Source organism: Mytilus edulis, chromosome 1, assembly GCF_963676685.1.
Source record: "Mytilus edulis chromosome 1, xbMytEdul2.2, whole genome shotgun sequence".
NCBI classification, from domain to species: Eukaryota; Metazoa; Mollusca; class Bivalvia; order Mytilida; family Mytilidae; genus Mytilus; species Mytilus edulis.
In genome coordinates, this window is record NC_092344.1 from 122,655,075 (window position 1) to 122,673,506 (window position 18,432).

The window sequence follows — 18,432 nt, forward strand, 5'->3', positions numbered from 1 at the left end:
CTTTTGAAGTCAATAAATTATTACTTAAAGTCTGAACTTTGGTAACTCAGTAAGAAACTGTCTGTATAAGGAGTGTTAGAATGTTTCAATTCTTATTATGTTAGTTTGGTATTGAGTATTTAGTAACTATAGCAATTATTGAAAAACTTAGAATTTTAAAATTGTACATAATGAATCTGAGACCTTTCTTGTATGCAAAAAAATATTAATTCCTCATTTTACCAATTTATAATTTAAGGGACCTATACAAGAATTTAAAAAGAGGAGGGTTAGTGATACAGTATATAAAGAATAACCATACATTGTCTCAATATATACTAGTTTTATTTGTACTCTGCTCAAAATAGGATAGAAATGCTTGGCAAAACCTTGCCTTGTTTATTTAAACAGCTCCTGATGAGGTTAACAGCTCCTGATAACCCACACCATTCCTTCCCTGATATACAGAGAACATCAATTGATTTGGTTTATTTTACATACTAAAAAGTTTATATTAGGGAGGCATAGTGTAATTTCAGTTTCATTCCATTCAGATCAATAATTAACAATATTAAAATTATGTTGACTATAACTACATGTTATATTGATTGTATAATCAGTACATCATCATAGACCAATTTTACTATGAATAATATATGAATTTCACAAAAAAATTGTCATTTACTGACCCACTTAATAAGATCTCGGAGATGTATTTTATGTCGTAACGATAGTATTGATATACATTGAATTTTTTGCTTGGATCAGTATTTGGAATATATTGAAGTGTTCTCTCTAGGTCTACATTTGATTTCAATATTTTGTTCTGTTATCCCGGGATTAATGATGACATATGAATTTGTTGTGAACTTTGAATCGTAGTAACATCAGTTACCTCATTATTTGGACATTTATCGTCAAAACTTGACAGGAGTATTTAGAGGCTGTATTAGTAATACATGTTTCTCAGTGTAAAATGATTTTGTGGAAGGTCTTTAAGTTCTGATAGTTTTTGCGATTAAGATTCAAATTGTTTTTGCAAAAGTGAATCACATGTGTGGTTTTTTTTCTAGAAGTGAACTATGATTTGATTGTTGACAAATTATTGGTTGAATATATTATATAGATTATTAATCTGAAGTATAAATCCAATAGCTTCTCCGGGCTATTGCAATATTTTTTTGATGATGGCTTTATTATTATACAACTGTTTGATGACACAATATCATGCAAGCCTCCTTTTCTTCTGGTAGCTGACAGTTGAAATTACTTTTCTAATATGGAATTGTTCTTTAACAATGTCATAGCGTAAACTGGCACTTCGTGTTGAATAAGAGATGGCTTATTACCATATGAAATGTGTAAATAGCAGTAAACAAAATGAACTGTTGCTTGAAAGGAGTTGAAAATGCATGATTTAACATCTGAAAAGGAAATTATTAAGGGAATAAAAATTAATCAAAGTTCATGTTATCTGTGAAATTTATTAGTTTGAATGTGAACAGGGCCAAGGATATGTATAACTTAATCAAAAGGATAAAACGAAGTTTTTCTCTCCATAGCTTGGTAAGCATGATTAGAACAAGTAGTTTTTATTGTTTCTTTTTTCTGCATTACCCTGTATTTATGAATAAGAGACACTATGGAATAAATGTTAATGTGACAGCAGCCTAACAAAAAAAGCTCACTGTTAACTAAATGTTACCATTAGACATTAAATAATAGACAAGCATTTACAGTTGTGAATTCTTAGAGTTTATAGACAAGTTGTGAATCCCTAGGGTAGAGCCTATTAGACAAGATGTGAATCAGAAGTGAACTCAATATCTCCTGACATCAACACTAATACTAGAAGAATGTTACCATAAAGAGACTTAAAATCTTTTGTAGATCAAGGACTTCGACGTTTAAACGCACCCTTTCAATTCTAAAATTTTGTTAGTGTGCCCTTCTAGAGATTCAGCAATATTAACCATTTGATTTAAGGCAATTATTCACAAATTAAGATCGAACTTGAATTTAGTAAGATTGATTTACTCCAAACTATTGGCTGGATTGACACATAAAGTTTCTTGTTGGGGGACTAAAACTGTCACATTGTCTACTCTAGCTAGAACATGCTTGGATGGATTTACTTGAAACTTTACAACATTATTGGGTTTGCGGAAACTATACTACTTATTAAGGAGAAATATTGTTATTTATCATTCCAGAGTTAGGCAATGTTGTAACTTAACACTACATTTTGTATTTGTTAGATAATTTGAAGTTTGATATATTTATATTTGATTTTTAATAATTATCAGACTTTAAGATGACTTTTATTGGCCAAATGATATCTTACTGCAATATTCCTGCAAGCCAGTTTAAAGACTATTTAAACAGAACTACCACACTCACTTCAATTCTATTCTGGCAACAATTTCAATGCTTTGAAGGCAGGTTTATCATACTCATTTGGTGCAGTTGTTTATTAATGTTTTTAATGCAGAAGTCCATTCCACTCTTTTCTTTTAGTTTCTAACTCCTAACAATACATTAGCAGTCATACCACATCTTTATATATCTTTAAACTCACATGATTTGCTGTTGAAATCACTTAATATAGAAATAAGAAGATGTGGTCATGATTGCCAATATAAAGACAACTATTCACAAGAGACCAAATAACACAGAAATGAACAGTTTTAGGTCCCCATACGGTCTTTAACATGAGTAAAACCCATACCACACAGTCAGGTATAAAAAGCATCAACATATTTCAAATGAGAAAACTAACTGCCTGATTTATGTAAAAAATAATGAATAAAAAACAAATATGATATATAGCAACAAACATCTATCTGACGGGTACTACTGGATTACAGGTTCATGACTTGGGACAGGCACATACATAATGTGACAAGGTTAAACTTGGTTGAAGGTGCCAACACCCTCCCCTATTCCATGGAAAGTGGTGTAACAGTACCACATAAGAACAAACTGATAAAATCAGTTGAAAAGGGCTTAACTCATCATATGGATACAAATAGCAATATACATCTAACAAAAACACAGAGTGGACGTGGCCGGGTACTTGTACATCCAAACAACAAAAAGACACCAAAAATACATCTAACAAAAAATACAGAGAGGATGTAGCAGGATACATGTGAAACATCGTCTTATAGTTTGACATGACTGAATATTTAAAATAAGTTAAGTTCCCATTGAATGTTATTGTCTTGCTTTAAGTCGGAAACTTCATTGACAATGAACATATTATAACAATTGAATAATTAGTAGGATAATGAAATAAGCTTTTAAGTTAAGAAGTTTTCTTCTGTTTGTTCAAATTTCATACATCAAGATAAGTATGCATATGATAACAATGTCATACAAGCTTACATTTGCATTTGAAAAGCTAATTTTGAATTGAAAAATAAATAAGTCTCTTTGATTAAAAATGGAAATGGCTGTGTGATGTGGGGGTGGGTTTATTTCTTCTATTGATTGATTGCTATCAAAGCTGTAGATTTGAACATGTTTAAAACCTGAATACTCTTTTAAGTGAAAGAATCTTTATAATTTTGACTTTGAATTGAGATATAATACAGTCTGGGGACATATTTAGATTTTACTCTGTATATAAACCACAGAAACAATGTCACCCATACATGGTCTTTATTTTCTCTTACTCTAAATCACAATATTTATTCCAGGTAATTATTATATAATTGATTAACTATAATAAAGCTTCCTCAGTAACAGCCTCATTGATTTAGTTTACAAAAAAATTGTATAATTAAATGATTTTGCATGGTCTTCTTATTCCAAGAAACTTTAAATTTCATAAATTAGCAATACAAGCTCTACAAATAAGTCTACATGATCAAAATGGTCAGTCGACTCCTTATCAAAGTTATTGCCCTTTGATGACATTTTTACTCATTTTTTTTTTTTGATTTTTTGTATTATAAAAGACAAAAATGATCAGCAAAACAAGATGTTATACAATATATACAATATGAAGAAAGTTGTCTAGCAACAAAATTTTGCTTCTTTCGATTTTAGCTGATATAGTTAGTAGTTTTTTTTACCCTCTTTTGTGTTTTGAGCAGAAATTGAAAAAGATAAAGAGAAACTAAACAGATCAGCAACAACAAAAAAAATGATCAGAAAAAATACTCTTAGGTTTATTTTATTAATTTGGACATCTAAATATTTAATTTCCAATTTCAGATTTTGAGGTCTTACTCTTTTCAGTAATTTTTCTGATCAGTTTAGTATTTTACGTACTTAGTAACTTAAGTAAGTGATGGCCCCTCCCTTTTATACATGCAGTAAGTAATATAGCTATTTTAAATTAAATCACTGTTTTTGTAAAGCAGACAAGAACTTTATCTGTGTCACAAGTTTTTATGCCACACCTAGGGGCATTATGTTTTTCAGTATGTGCGTCTGTTTGTTCATCGTTTGTCCGTTCGTCTATCCGTCTGTCAGTTCAACTTCAGGTTAAAGTTTTGAGTCAAGGTAGTTTTTGATGAAGTTGAAGGCTAATCAACTTGAAACTTTTATACTATATAGACGAAGGAAGATGTAAATAAAACACATCATAGAACACTAGAGACGGACCAACACAAACACCACCAAAAACCATTCATACTGTGAGAGAAATATTAATGCAAGTTGAAAAAAAGTAAGAAACCCTATGTCCAGTTATATATACTGAGTCTGCAGTAGGAGTTAGATATGACATAAGAGATAATGGCATATGTTTATTGGTCTGTTGATTTGATATCATCGGTAAACGTAACATATCAAAATCCAATATTATAGAAATCAGGTCTGAAGGACAACAACAAAGAAGATTGATTCAATAATTTCAAAACTTGTCTCGATCATTACATGTTATCTTAACTGATTGGTGAAGTGCATTGTTTGAAATTGAATTTCATTTGTTATAAATTGGCATTAATTGTCCTATTTAGAACATTTATAATGAATCAATCGCATAAAGTGGTCCTTGATTAACTTGTATTAAATCATTGATATATTGGAATACATGGCTGCTCTGTGGACATGGTTCTAAAAAGTTGTCAGTGCCATTTTCTGACACACTTCAGTCCTTACTGTGTAAATGTAATTATAGTTAAAACTCTTTTCATTAGCAAGTGCTTGTGAAAATTAACATATAGATAGTATAAAGTTTACAGTTTAATTGTTTAGGATTGTATGGTTATTAGAATCACTGATTGGTTTCTTTGATAGCAGACTTTTTATATTCAGGACCATTTTAATTTTGATAAAGCAGCAATTTCAGCATAACAATTTAGGACAGACTTAAGGGGTCAAATTCATATTGTCACATCACGTATGATTTAAAATGATAAAACTGATATTGATGATAATCTGAAAGAATTATAATATCAATATAACACTTCCATCATGTTCAACTATGAGAGAATTTCTCAATGCACTAAATTGATCACAAGAGTGAGTATAAATTGATGTTGTTAAATCACTGATAGTTCATCTTCTTGTGTTCATTTTGCTTTTGACGATACATTTTTATGTGCCTGCGTTAGGGAATTGGGACATTTATTGTTACTCCTGAAAGTCCTCCATCCTTCTGTTCATCCTAGTTTCGTTTTAAGCATGCCAAATATTTTGAACTCATACATATTTCTAAGAACAACAACATGCCGACAGAGTTTGAATTTGGTTAGTAAGTCATTTAATGTTCTAGAGATATGCCTCTTTTTAACTTGGTAAATTGCAAAGCTTGATCAGGCATTTTTATCCTCATACACATCCTTCTATTTCTTTTTAAAGCAAAGTTTCTCTCAAGTAGATTGGTACTGTATAGTTTCTCCCAAGTAGATTGGTACTGTATATTTTCTCTCAAGTAGATTGGTACTGTATAGTTTCTCCCAAGTAGATTGGTACTGTATATTTTCTCTCAAGTAGATTGGTACTGTATAGTTTTGTATGATTGGGATTTTGGTGATCATGTGATCAGTTGTGGTATGTGAATGCTGTCACATAAATGACATTGAAAGATTTTGGCTTGATGTTTCAAATGGAAGTCAAAATATCTTTTTGATATGATGATTTGTTTTGTAGCAGAAACTTATTTGAATAATATTATAATAATAATATGACAAATATTATATTATAGGCAAGAAGTCCAACAGAAATCAACTTTAGTTTAGACACCAATAAAGCACAAAGAGAATTGATAATACAGTTAGAATCTAAAAATAGGTATTAGATACTTAATTTAATCTTGAATTTCTAAGTGCATACCAGAATGGAGAACATTGCAACATTACAATTTAGTCCTTTAGTTTCCTACAACATGAATCCTTTTCTAACAAATCATTTGTTACTTTAGAAAAAACATAGCCATTGATAATATGTGAGGCATTGTCTGACCTTTGAAACTGAAAAATGTAAAACAATTCAAAGAAGAAAACTAGCGGCCTAAATCATGTACCAAAAAAATGAACGAAAACAAATATATAACAGCAACAGACGCCAACTGCTGAATTACAGGCTCCTGACTTTGGACAGGCATATACATAAGCATGATCCCAACCCTCCCCCTAACTTTTGACTGTCATCACAGTGGTGTAACAGTACAACATAAGAACAAACTATGCATATCAGATAAAAAAGGCTTAACTCATCAGATGAATACAATTAAAAATACATATAACAAAAACACACAGTGGCGTGACCATTAAGGCAATAAGTGAATGTTTTTATTTTGTTTTATCTTTCATATACATCTACAATAGGTGTAATATTCTTAATGGATATTATCTTTTTAATTATATTCCAATTATTAGTATACATTTACTGGTTGATAGCTTAAAAGTCCAGGAGAATTGAGATGGAAATTTCAACATTTGTATTTTCTAGAGGAACTCTATTATATTTTGGAAATTGAATGGAAATGGGGAACTGTGCAATAGTCTTATAATGCCCCAGCTCCACACCCTGTTGTAATACATAAATTTTCATTTTCTTTAATCAAGTTTACACAATATTTATTTAAGTTTAGTTTTTTCAGATAATTGACATTGTAAACATCTATATAATTGATTGCCAATGAGACAACTATCAACCAAAGTTCAAATGAAAAAGTGATCAGTTCTTTTTATGTTGTTATGTACCTAATGTATTTAAACATTGAAAAATATCTTTTTATTTTATTTCCTTCAATTTTATGCATAAAGATTCATTCCTGAAAATATTTTTAGGATTTAAAAGTAATGCCGAACATCAGTAAGCTAATAGAACTGACAGGCTTACTGCCTAGGGGTTAGCTTATTGACTGGGAATCATTGACTGGGAATCAAGCTTAATGCCTAACTACACTTATATCCACTAACACACACATATATATCTAATTTCCACAGTGCCCTGGACATTCATTTATAGTTACATGAATGTCATTTAATCTTTTACATGTTTTAATATAGATATTTGCATTTTGATATCAAAATAGCATACAGGCAATATCTATGTTGTATAATAAGATTTGTTTAATGTTATAACATACAAATTGAGAATTTAATTTTAGAAAGCCCTGTTAATTATATTTCAAGTCTTTTTTATAAACTTTAGGTGCATTTTAGAATTGTAACAAAAGAGTTTAAAATATTGATGGTTGAGTGTTAACAAAATCAATATAGTTAAATGGATAGAACATGGTTTACATTTGTTTAACCAGTTTGATATTAATATGACAATAACATCATAGTAAATGTTATCTATTGTTGAACGTATACATTTCTATAATTGTAACTGTGTTTATGTTGTCAAAATATTATACATTAAAGGAAGTCAAAGAATTATTGATCATTTTCTATCTCAGTGTAATTATTTGCATGGTTAAGTCACAGCTAAACTTTTAGCCATTTCTAAATTATTATTTTTTTATAGAGAAATAATGAGAGAAATACAACGATTACGTGCTGAGCAGGAAGCCCACGCTAAGAGTACAGCTGACGCACAGTACAATCCAACATTATTAGCCGAATTACGTCTTCTACGGCAGCGAAAAGATGAATTGGAATCCCGTATGCAGACACTTCAGGAAAGTCGCAAAGAATTGATGGTCCAATTAGAAGGCCTAATGAAACTGCTGAAGGTAACAATTGTAGTTATAGGATATCTCCATTGTTTAATAGCAACAGTTTACATTTAACAATTATAGGATATCTCCATTGTTAATTAGCAAAAGTTTACATTTAACAATTATAGGATATCTCCATTGTTAATTAGCAAAAGTTTACATTTAACAGTTATAGGATATCTCCATTGTTAATTAGCAAAAGTTTACATTTAACAGTTATAGGATATCTCCATTGTTAAATAGCAACAGTTTACGTTTAACAATTATAGGATATCTCCATTGTTAATTAGCAACAGTTTACATTAAACAATTATAGGATATCTCCATTGTTAATTAGCAACAGTTTACATTAAACAATTATAGGATATCACCATTGTTTAATAGCAACAGTTTACGTTTAACAATTATAGGATATCTCCATTGTTAATTAGCAACAGTTTACGTTTAACAGTTATAGGATATCTCCATTGTTAAATAGCAACAGTTTATGTTTAACAATTATAGGATATCTCCATTGTTAATTAGCAACAGTTTATGTTTAACAATTATAGGATATCTCCATTGTTAATTAGTAACAGTTTATGTTTAACAGTTATAGGATATCTCCATTGTTAATTAGTAACAGTTTATGTTTTACAGTTATAGGATATAAACATTGTTAATTAGCAACAGTTTACGTTTAACAATTATAGGATATCACCATTTTTAATTAGCAACAGTTTACATTTAACAATTATAGGATATCACCATTGTTAAATAGCAACAGTTTATGTTTAACAATTATAGGATATCTCCATTGTTAATTAGCAACAGTTTACGTTTAACAATTATAGGATATAAACATTGTTAATTAGCAACAGTTTATGTTTAACAGTTATAGGATATCTCCATTGTTTAATAGCAACAGTTTACATTTCACAATTATAGGATATCACCATTGTTAATTAGCAACAGTTTACATTTAACAATTATAGGATATAAACATTGTTAATTAGCAACAGTTTACGTTTAACAATTATAGGATATAAACATTGTTAATTAGCAACAGTTTATGTTTAACAATTATAGGGTATCACCATTGTTAATTAGCAACAGTTTAACGTTTAACAATTATAGGGTATCACCATTTTTAATTAGCAACAGTTTACATTTAACAATTATAGGATATCACCATTTTTAATTAGCAACAGTTTACATTTAACAATTATAGGATATCACCATTTTTAATTAGCAATAGTTTACATTTAACAATTATAGGATATAAACATTGTTAATTAGCAACAGTTTATGTTTAACAGTTATAGGATAACTCCATTGTTTAATAGCAACAGTTTACATTTCACAATTATAGGATATCACCATTGTTAATTAGCAACAGTTTACATTTAACAATTATAGGATATAAACATTGTTAATTAGCAACAGTTTACGTTTAACAATTATAGGATATAAACATTGTTAATTAGCAACAGTTTACGTTTAACAATTATAGGGTATCACCATTGTTAATTAGCAACAGTTTAACGTTTAACAATTATAGGGTATCACCATTGTTAATTAGCAATAGTTTACATTTAACAATTATAGGATATAAACATTGTTAATTAGCAACAGTTTACGTTTAACAATTATAGGATATCACCATTGTTAATTAGCAACAGTTTACGTTTAACAATTATAGGATATCTCCATTGTTAAACGTAAACAGTTTACGTTTAACAATTATAGGATATCACCATTGTTAAATAGCAACAGTTTATGTTTAACAATTAAAGGATATCTCCATTGTTAATTAGCAACAGTTTACGTTTAACAATTATAGGATATCACCATTGTTAAATAGCAACAGTTTATGTTTAACAGTTATAGGATATCTCCATTGTTAACTAGCAACAGTTTATGTTTAACAATTATAGGATATCTCCATTGTTAATTAGTAACAGTTTATGTTTAACAGTTATAGGATATCTCCATTGTTAATTAGCAACAGTTTATGTTTAACAATTATAGGATATCTCCATTGTTAATTAGTAACAGTTTATGTTTAACAGTTATAGGATATCTCCATTGTTAATTAGCAACAGTTTACGTTTAACAGTTATAGGATATCACCATTGTTAATTAGCAACAGTTTATGTTTAACAATTATAGGATATCACCATTGTTAATTAGCAACAGTTTATGTTTAACAGTTATAGGATATCTCCATTGTTAATTAGCAACAGTTTACGTTTAACAATTATAGGATATCTCCATTGTTAATTAGCAACAGTTTATGTTTAACAGTTATAGGATATCTCCATTGTTAATTAGCAACAGTTTACGTTTAACAGTTATAGGATATCACCATTGTTAACTAGCAACAGTTTATGTTTAACAATTATAGGATATCACCATTGTTAATTAGCAACAGTTTATGTTTAACAGTTATAGGATATCTCCATTGTTAATTAGCAACAGTTTATGTTTAACAATTATAGGATATCTCCATTGTTAATTAGCAACAGTTTATGTTTAACAATTATAGGATATCTCCATTGTTAATTAGCAACAGTTTGCGTTTAACAATTATAGGATATAAACATTGTTAATTAGCAACAGTTTATGTTTAACAGTTATAGGATAACTCCATTGTTTAATAGCAATAGTTTACATTTCACAATTATAGGATATCACCATTGTTAATTAGCAACAGTTTACATTTAACAATTATAGGATATAAACATTGTTAATTAGCAACAGTTTACGTTTAACAATTATAGGATATAAACATTGTTAATTAGCAACAGTTTATGTTTAATAATTATAGGATATCACCATTGTTAATTAGCAACAGTTTATGTTTAACAATTGTAGGATATAAACATTGTTAATTAGCAACAGTTTATGTTTAACAATTATAGGATATCTCCATTGTTAATTAGTAACAGTTTATGTTTAACAGTTATAGGATATCTCCATTGTTAATTAGCAACAGTTTACCTTTAACAGTTATAGGATATCACCATTGTTAATTAGCAACAGTTTATGTTTAACAGTTATAGGATATCTCCATTGTTAACTAGCAACAGTTTACATTTAACAATTATAGGATATCTCCATTGTTAATTAGCAACAGTTTACGTTTAACAATTATAGGATATCACCATTGTTAAATAGCAACAGTTTATGTTTAACAGTTATAGGATATCTCCATTGTTAACTAGCAACAGTTTATGTTTAACAATTATAGGATATCTCCATTGTTAAATAGCAACAGTTTATGTTTAACAATTATAGGATATCACCATTGTTAATTAGTAACAGTTTATGTTTAACAGTTATAGGATATCATATCTCCATTGTTAATTAGTAACAGTTTATGTTTAACAGTTATAGTATATCTCCATTGTTAATTAGCAACAGTTTATGTTTAACAATTATAGGATATCTCCATTGTTAATTAGTAACAGTTTATGTTTAACAGTTATAGGATATCACCATTGTTAATTAGCAACAGTTTATGTTTAACAGTTATAGGATATCTCCATTGTTAACTAGCAACAGTTTATGTTTAACAGTTATAGGATATCTCCATTGTTAATTAGCAACAGTTTATGTTTAACAATTATAGGATATCTCCATTGTTAAACGTAAACAGTTTACGTTTAACAATTATAGGATATCACCATTGTTAAATAGCAACAGTTTATGTTTAACAATTATAGGATATCTCCTTTGTTAATTAGCAACAGTTTACGTTTAACAATTATAGGATATCACCATTGTTAAATAGCAACAGTTTATGTTTAACAGTTATAGGATATTTCCATTGTTAACTAGCAACAGTTTATGTTTAACAATTATAGGATATCTCCATTGTTAATTAGTAACAGTTTATGTTTAACAGTTATAGGATATCTCCATTGTTAATTAGCAACAGTTTATGTTTAACAATTATAGGATATCTCCATTGTTAATTAGTAACAGTTTATGTTTAACAGTTATAGGATATCTCCATTGTTAATTAGCAACAGTTTACGTTTAACAGTTATAGGATATCACCATTGTTAATTAGCAACAGTTTATGTTTCACAATTATAGGATATCACCATTGTTAATTAGCAACAGTTTATGTTTAACAGTTATAGGATATCTCCATTGTTAATTAGCAACAGTTTACGTTTAACAATTATAGGATATCTCCATTGTTAATTAGCAACAGTTTATGTTTAACAATTATAGGATATCTCCATTGTTAATTAGCAACAGTTTACGTTTAACAATTATAGGATATAAACATTGTTAATTAGCAACAGTTTATGTTTAACAGTTATAGGATAACTCCATTGTTTAATAGCAACAGTTTACATTTCACAATTATAGGATATCACCATTGTTAATTAGCAACAGTTTACATTTAACAATTATAGGATATAAACATTGTTAATTAGCAACAGTTTACGTTTAACAATTATAGGATATAAACATTGTTAATTAGCAACAGTTTACGTTTAACAATTATAGGGTATCACCATTGTTAATTAGCAACAGTTTAACGTTTAACAATTATAGGGTATCACCATTGTTAATTAGCAATAGTTTACATTTAACAATTATAGGATATAAACATTGTTAATTAGCAACAGTTTACGTTTAACAATTATAGGATATAAACATTGTTAATTAGCAACAGTTTATGTTTAACAATTATAGGATATCTCCATTGTTAATTAGCAACAGTTTACGTTTAACAATTATAGGATATAAACATTGTTAATTAGCAACAGTTTACGTTTAACAATTATAGGGTATCACCATTGTTAATTAGCAACAGTTTAACGTTTAACAATTATAGGGTATCACCATTGTTAATTAGCAACAGTTTAACGTTTAACAATTATAGGGTATCACCATTGTTAATTAGCAACAGTTTAACGTTTAACAATTATAGGATATCACCATTTTTAATTAGCAACAGTTTACATTTAACAATTATAGGATATCACCATTTTTAATTAGCAACAGTTTACATTTAACAATTATAGGATATCACCATTTTTAATTAGCAACAGTTTACATTAAACAATTATAGGATATCACCATTGTTAAATAGCAACAGTTTATGTTTAACAATTATAGGATATCTCCAATGTTAAATAGCAAAAGTTTACATTTAACAATTATAGGATATAAACATTGTTAATTAGCAACAGTTTACGTTTAACAATTATAGGATATCACCATTGTTAAATAGCAACAGTTTATGTTTAACAGTTATAGGATATCTCCATTGTTAATTAGCAACAGTTTATGTTTAACAATTATAGGATATCTCCATTGTTAATTAGTAACAGTTTATGTTTAACAGTTATAGGATATCTCCATTGTTAATTAGCAACAGTTTATGTTTAACAATTATAGGATATCTCCATTGTTAATTAGTAACAGTTTATGTTTAACAGTTATAGGATATCTCCATTGTTAATTAGCAACAGTTTACGTTTAACAGTTATAGGATATCACCATTGTTAATTAGCAACAGTTTATGTTTAACAATTATAGGATATCACCATTGTTAATTAGCAACAGTTTACGTTTAACAGTTATAGGATATCTCCATTGTTAATTAGCAACAGTTTACGTTTAACAGTTATAGGATATCTCCATTGTTAATTAGCAACAGTTTATGTTTAACAGTTATAGGATATCTCCATTGTAAATTAGCAACAGTTTATGTTTAACAGTTATAGGATATCTCCATTGTTAATTAGCAACAGTTTATGTTTAACAATTATAGGATATCTTCATTGTTAATTAGCAACAGTTTACGTTTAACAATTATAGGATATAAACATTGTTAATTAGCAACAGTTTATGTTTAACAGTTATAGGATATCTCCATTGTTTAATAGCAACAGTTTACATTTCACAATTATAGGATATCACCATTGTTAATTAGCAACAGTTTACATTTAACAATTATAGGATATAAACATTGTTAATTAGCAACAGTTTACGTTTAACAGTTATAGGATATCTCCATTGTTAATTAGCAACAGTTTATGTTTAACAATTATAGGGTATCACCATTGTTAATTAGCAACAGTTTAACGTTTAACAATTATAGGGTATCACCATTTTTAATTAGCAACAGTTTACATTTAACAATTATAGGATATCACCATTTTTAATTAGCAACAGTTTACATTTAACAATTATAGGATATCACCATTGTTAAATAGCAACAGTTTACGTTTAACAATTATAGGGTATCACCATTGTTAAATAGCAACAGTTTACGTTTAACAATTATAGGATATCACCATTGTTAATTAGCAACAGTTTAAGTTTAACAATTATAGGATATCTCCATTGTTAAACGTAAACAGTTTATGTTTAACAATTATAGGATATCACCATTGTTAAATAGCAACAGTTTCATGTTTACTAAACTGATTGTCATATCATTGTAAGATTTGATGATGGCAGTGCAAAATAAAAGTCGCAGAAGTTCAAGTTTTATTTACAAATTTTGAAAGTTTTATTTCTGTTCACTTTGAATAAGATTAATTTGATTTAAGAATATTTCAACCGTAGCCTCCATCTTAAGGTTAACCATTTTTATACCCCACCTACGATAGTGGAGGGGCATTATGTTTACTGGTCTGTGCATCAGTTCGTTAGTTCATCTGTTCGTCCGTCCGTCTGTTCATTCGCTTGTCTGTCCCGCTTCAGGTTAAAGTTTTTGGTCAAGGTAGTTTTTGATGAAGCTGAAGTCCAATCAACTTTTAACTTAGTACACATATTCCTTATGATATGGCTATTCTAATTTTAAAGCCAAATTTGACTTTTGTCCCTAATTACACAGTCCACTGAACATAGAGAATTAAAGTGTGAGTTGCAGGTTAAAGTTTTTGGTCAAAGTAGTTATTATACCCCATGCAACGAAGTTTCGGAGGGTATAATGTTTTTGACCCGTCCGTCCGTCCGTCAGTCCGTCCGTCAGTCCATCCGTCAGTCCGTCAGTCCTGTTTCTTGTCATCGCAACTCCTCTCAAACCACACAACAGAATTTCATGAAACCTTTTCAGATAATAAGGACATACTATGTAGTTGTGCATATCGACGGGAAATTGCGATTCAATTTTTTTTCTAGGAGTTACGCCCCTTTGAACTTATTTACTTTAATGTACTACTGCAACAGTTTGTCATCGCAACTCCTCTCAAACCACACAACAGAATTTCACGAAACCTTTTCAGATAATAAGGACATACTATGTAGTTGTGCATATCGACAGGAAATTCCGATTCAATTTTTTTTCTAGGAGTTGCGCCCCTTTGAACTTATTTACTTTAATGTACTACTGCAACAGTTTGTCATCGCAACTCCTCTCAAACCACACAACAGAATTTCACGAAACCTTTTCAGATAATAAGGACATACTATGTAGTTGTGCATATCGACGGAAATTGTGATTCAATTTTTTTTCTAGGAGTTATGCCCCTTTGAACTTATTTACTTTAATGTACTACTGCAACAGTTTGTCATCGCAACTCCTCTCAAACCACACAACAGAATTTCACGAAACCTTTTCAGATAATAAGGACATACTATGTAGATGTGCATATCGACAGGAAATTACGGCTCAATTTTTTTTCTAGGAGTTATGCTCCTTTGAACTTATTTGCTTCAATGTACTTCTGCAACAGTTTGTCATCTCAACTCCTCTGAAAACACACAACAGAATTTCATGAAATTTTGTAGATAATAAGGACATACTATGTATATTGACAGGAAATTATTATTCAATATTTTTTCTTATACTTATTTAATTTCTCCAATGACAATGTGGGGACATGGGGTATGTGAGCGTGCTCACTAAGGTTCTTTAATTGATGAAGTTGAAGTCCAATCAACTTGAAACGTAGTACACATGTTCCCTATGGTATGATCTTTCTAATTTTAATGCCAAATTAGATTTTTAACCCAATTTCACTGTCCATTGAACATGTAAAATGATAGTGCGAGTGGGGCATCCTTGTACTTTGGACACATTTTTGTTTTCTGTTTTTTTTGGCAGAGTCAGATTGCAGGCTATACTTTTAAACTTGACCTATAATGGTTTACTTTTATGAATTGTTATTTTGATGGAGAGTTGTCTCATTGGCACTCATACCACATCTTCCTATATCTATTTACATATATAAATAATAATTACATATTCAAGCTCAACAATTCTGTCCAGTTCTATTTTGGGGTCATATAAGTCTGTCCTTTTAAATAAATAAACAAACTTTCTGGACCAAAAAAATTACAGAATCTGCAGTAATTGAAATATTCCATGTATGGATTTGAGGTATATGCTCATTGCTAAATTCTCACATCTTATCAACCTTTGAGAATGCTTATTCAGAAGATGTTAATATGCATATAACATCTATTTGGAAACAGGAGAAAGAGTGTCTAAAATCTGAATGTAAAGATCATTTTTATACGACCGCAAAATTTGAAAAAATTTTCGTCTTATATTGCTATCACATTGGCGTCGTCGTCGTCTGAATACTTTTAGTTTTCGCACTCTAACTTTAGTAAAAGTGAATGGAAATCTATGAAATTTTAACACAAGGTTTATGACCACAAAAGGAAGGTTGGTATTGATTTTGGGAGTTTTGGTCCCAACATTTTAGGAATTAAGGGCCAAAATCGGCCCAAATAAGCATTTTCTTGGTTTTATCACTATAACTTTAGTTTAAGTTAATAGAAATCTATGAAATTTTGACACAAGGTTTATGACCACAAAAGAACGGTTGGGATTGATTTTGGGAGTTTTGGTTTCAACAGTTTAGGAATTAGGGGCCAAAAAAGGGCCCAAATAAGCATTATTCTTGGTTTTTGCACAATAACTTTAGTTTAAGTAAATAGAAATCAATGAAATTTAAACACAATGTTAATGACTACAAAAGGAAGGTTGGTAATGATTTTGGGAGTTTAGGTCCCAACAGTTTAGGAATTAGGGGCCAAAAAGGGACCCTAATAAGCATTTTTCTTGGTTTTCGCACCATAACGTTAGTATAAGTAAATAGAAATCTATGTAATTTAAACACAAGGTTTATGACCATAAAAGGAAGGTTGGTATTGATTTTGGGAGTTTTGGTCCCAACAGAATAAGGGGCCCAAAGGGTCCAAAATTAAACTTTGTTTGATTTCATCAAAATTGAATAATTGGGGTTCTTTAATATGCCGAATCTAACTGTCATGACTGTGTATGTAGATTCTTAACTTTTGGTCCCGTTTTCAAATTGGTCTACATTAAGATCCAAAGGGTCCAAAATTAAACTTAGTTTGATTTTGACAAAAAATGAATCAGTTAGGTTCTTTGATATGCTGAATCTAAAAATGTACTTAGATTCTTGATTATTGGCCCAGTTTTCAAGTTGGTCCAAATCGGGGTCCAAAATTAAACTTTGTTTGATTTCATCAAAAATTGAATAAATGGGGTTCTTTGATATACCAAATCTAACTGTGTATGTAGATTCTTCATTTTTGGTCCTGTTTTCAAATTGGTCTACACTAAAGTCCAAAGGGTTCAAAATTAAACTTAGTCTGATTTTAACAAAAATTGAAATCTTGGGGTTCTTTGATATGCTGAATCTAAAAATGTACTTAGATTTTTTATTATGGGCCCAGTTTTCAAGTTGGTCCAAATCAGGATCTAAAATTATTATATTAAGTATTGTGCAATAGCAAGTCTTTTCAATTGCACAGTATTGCGCAATGGCAAGAAATATCTAATTGCACAATATTGTGAAATAGCAAATTTTTTTTTTAATTGAGTTATCTTTCTTTGTCCAGAATAGTAAGCAAGAAATATCTAATTGCAAAATATTGTGCAATAGCAAGATTTTTTTTAATTGGAGTTATCTTTCTTTGTCCAGAATCAACTTAAATCTTTGTTATATACAATATACAATGTATATTCTCTTTTTACTACCAACTGATAAATTAAAATAATCTTTACCATTCAGTGATAACAAGCAGTTTTTTTACATCTTAATATTTTATGATGTATTTAAATGAGTAGTTATTGTTGCAAACTCCATTAGAAATTTTAATTGAGATTAGTTTTGGAATAAGGGAAAGGGGGATGTGATTAAAAAAATTGGGTTCAATTTTTCTCATTTGAAATTTCATAAATAAAAAAGAAAATTTCTTCAAACATTTTTTTGAGAGGATTAATATTCAACAGCATAGTGAATTGCTCTAAGAGAAAACAAAAATTTTAAGTTCATTAGAACACATTCATTCTGTGTCAGAAACCTATGCTGTGTCAACTATTTAATCACAAT

General features: G+C 29.3%; 1 protein-coding gene across 10 annotated transcripts in view; it reads left to right on the forward strand.

Annotated features, from left to right (window-relative positions):
• LOC139505082 (dystrobrevin beta-like) overlaps window positions 1–18,432 on the forward strand; it is a 91,752-nt gene that overhangs the window by 62,641 nt on the left and 10,679 nt on the right. For all 10 annotated transcript variants that reach the window (XM_071294939.1, XM_071294932.1, XM_071294934.1 and 7 more), the window contains 2 exons: window positions 6,140–6,225; window positions 7,912–8,119. In XM_071294939.1, the coding sequence (XP_071151040.1) occupies window positions 6,140–6,225; window positions 7,912–8,119 (294 nt within the window). The remainder of the gene's footprint in view (window positions 1–6,139; window positions 6,226–7,911; window positions 8,120–18,432) is intronic.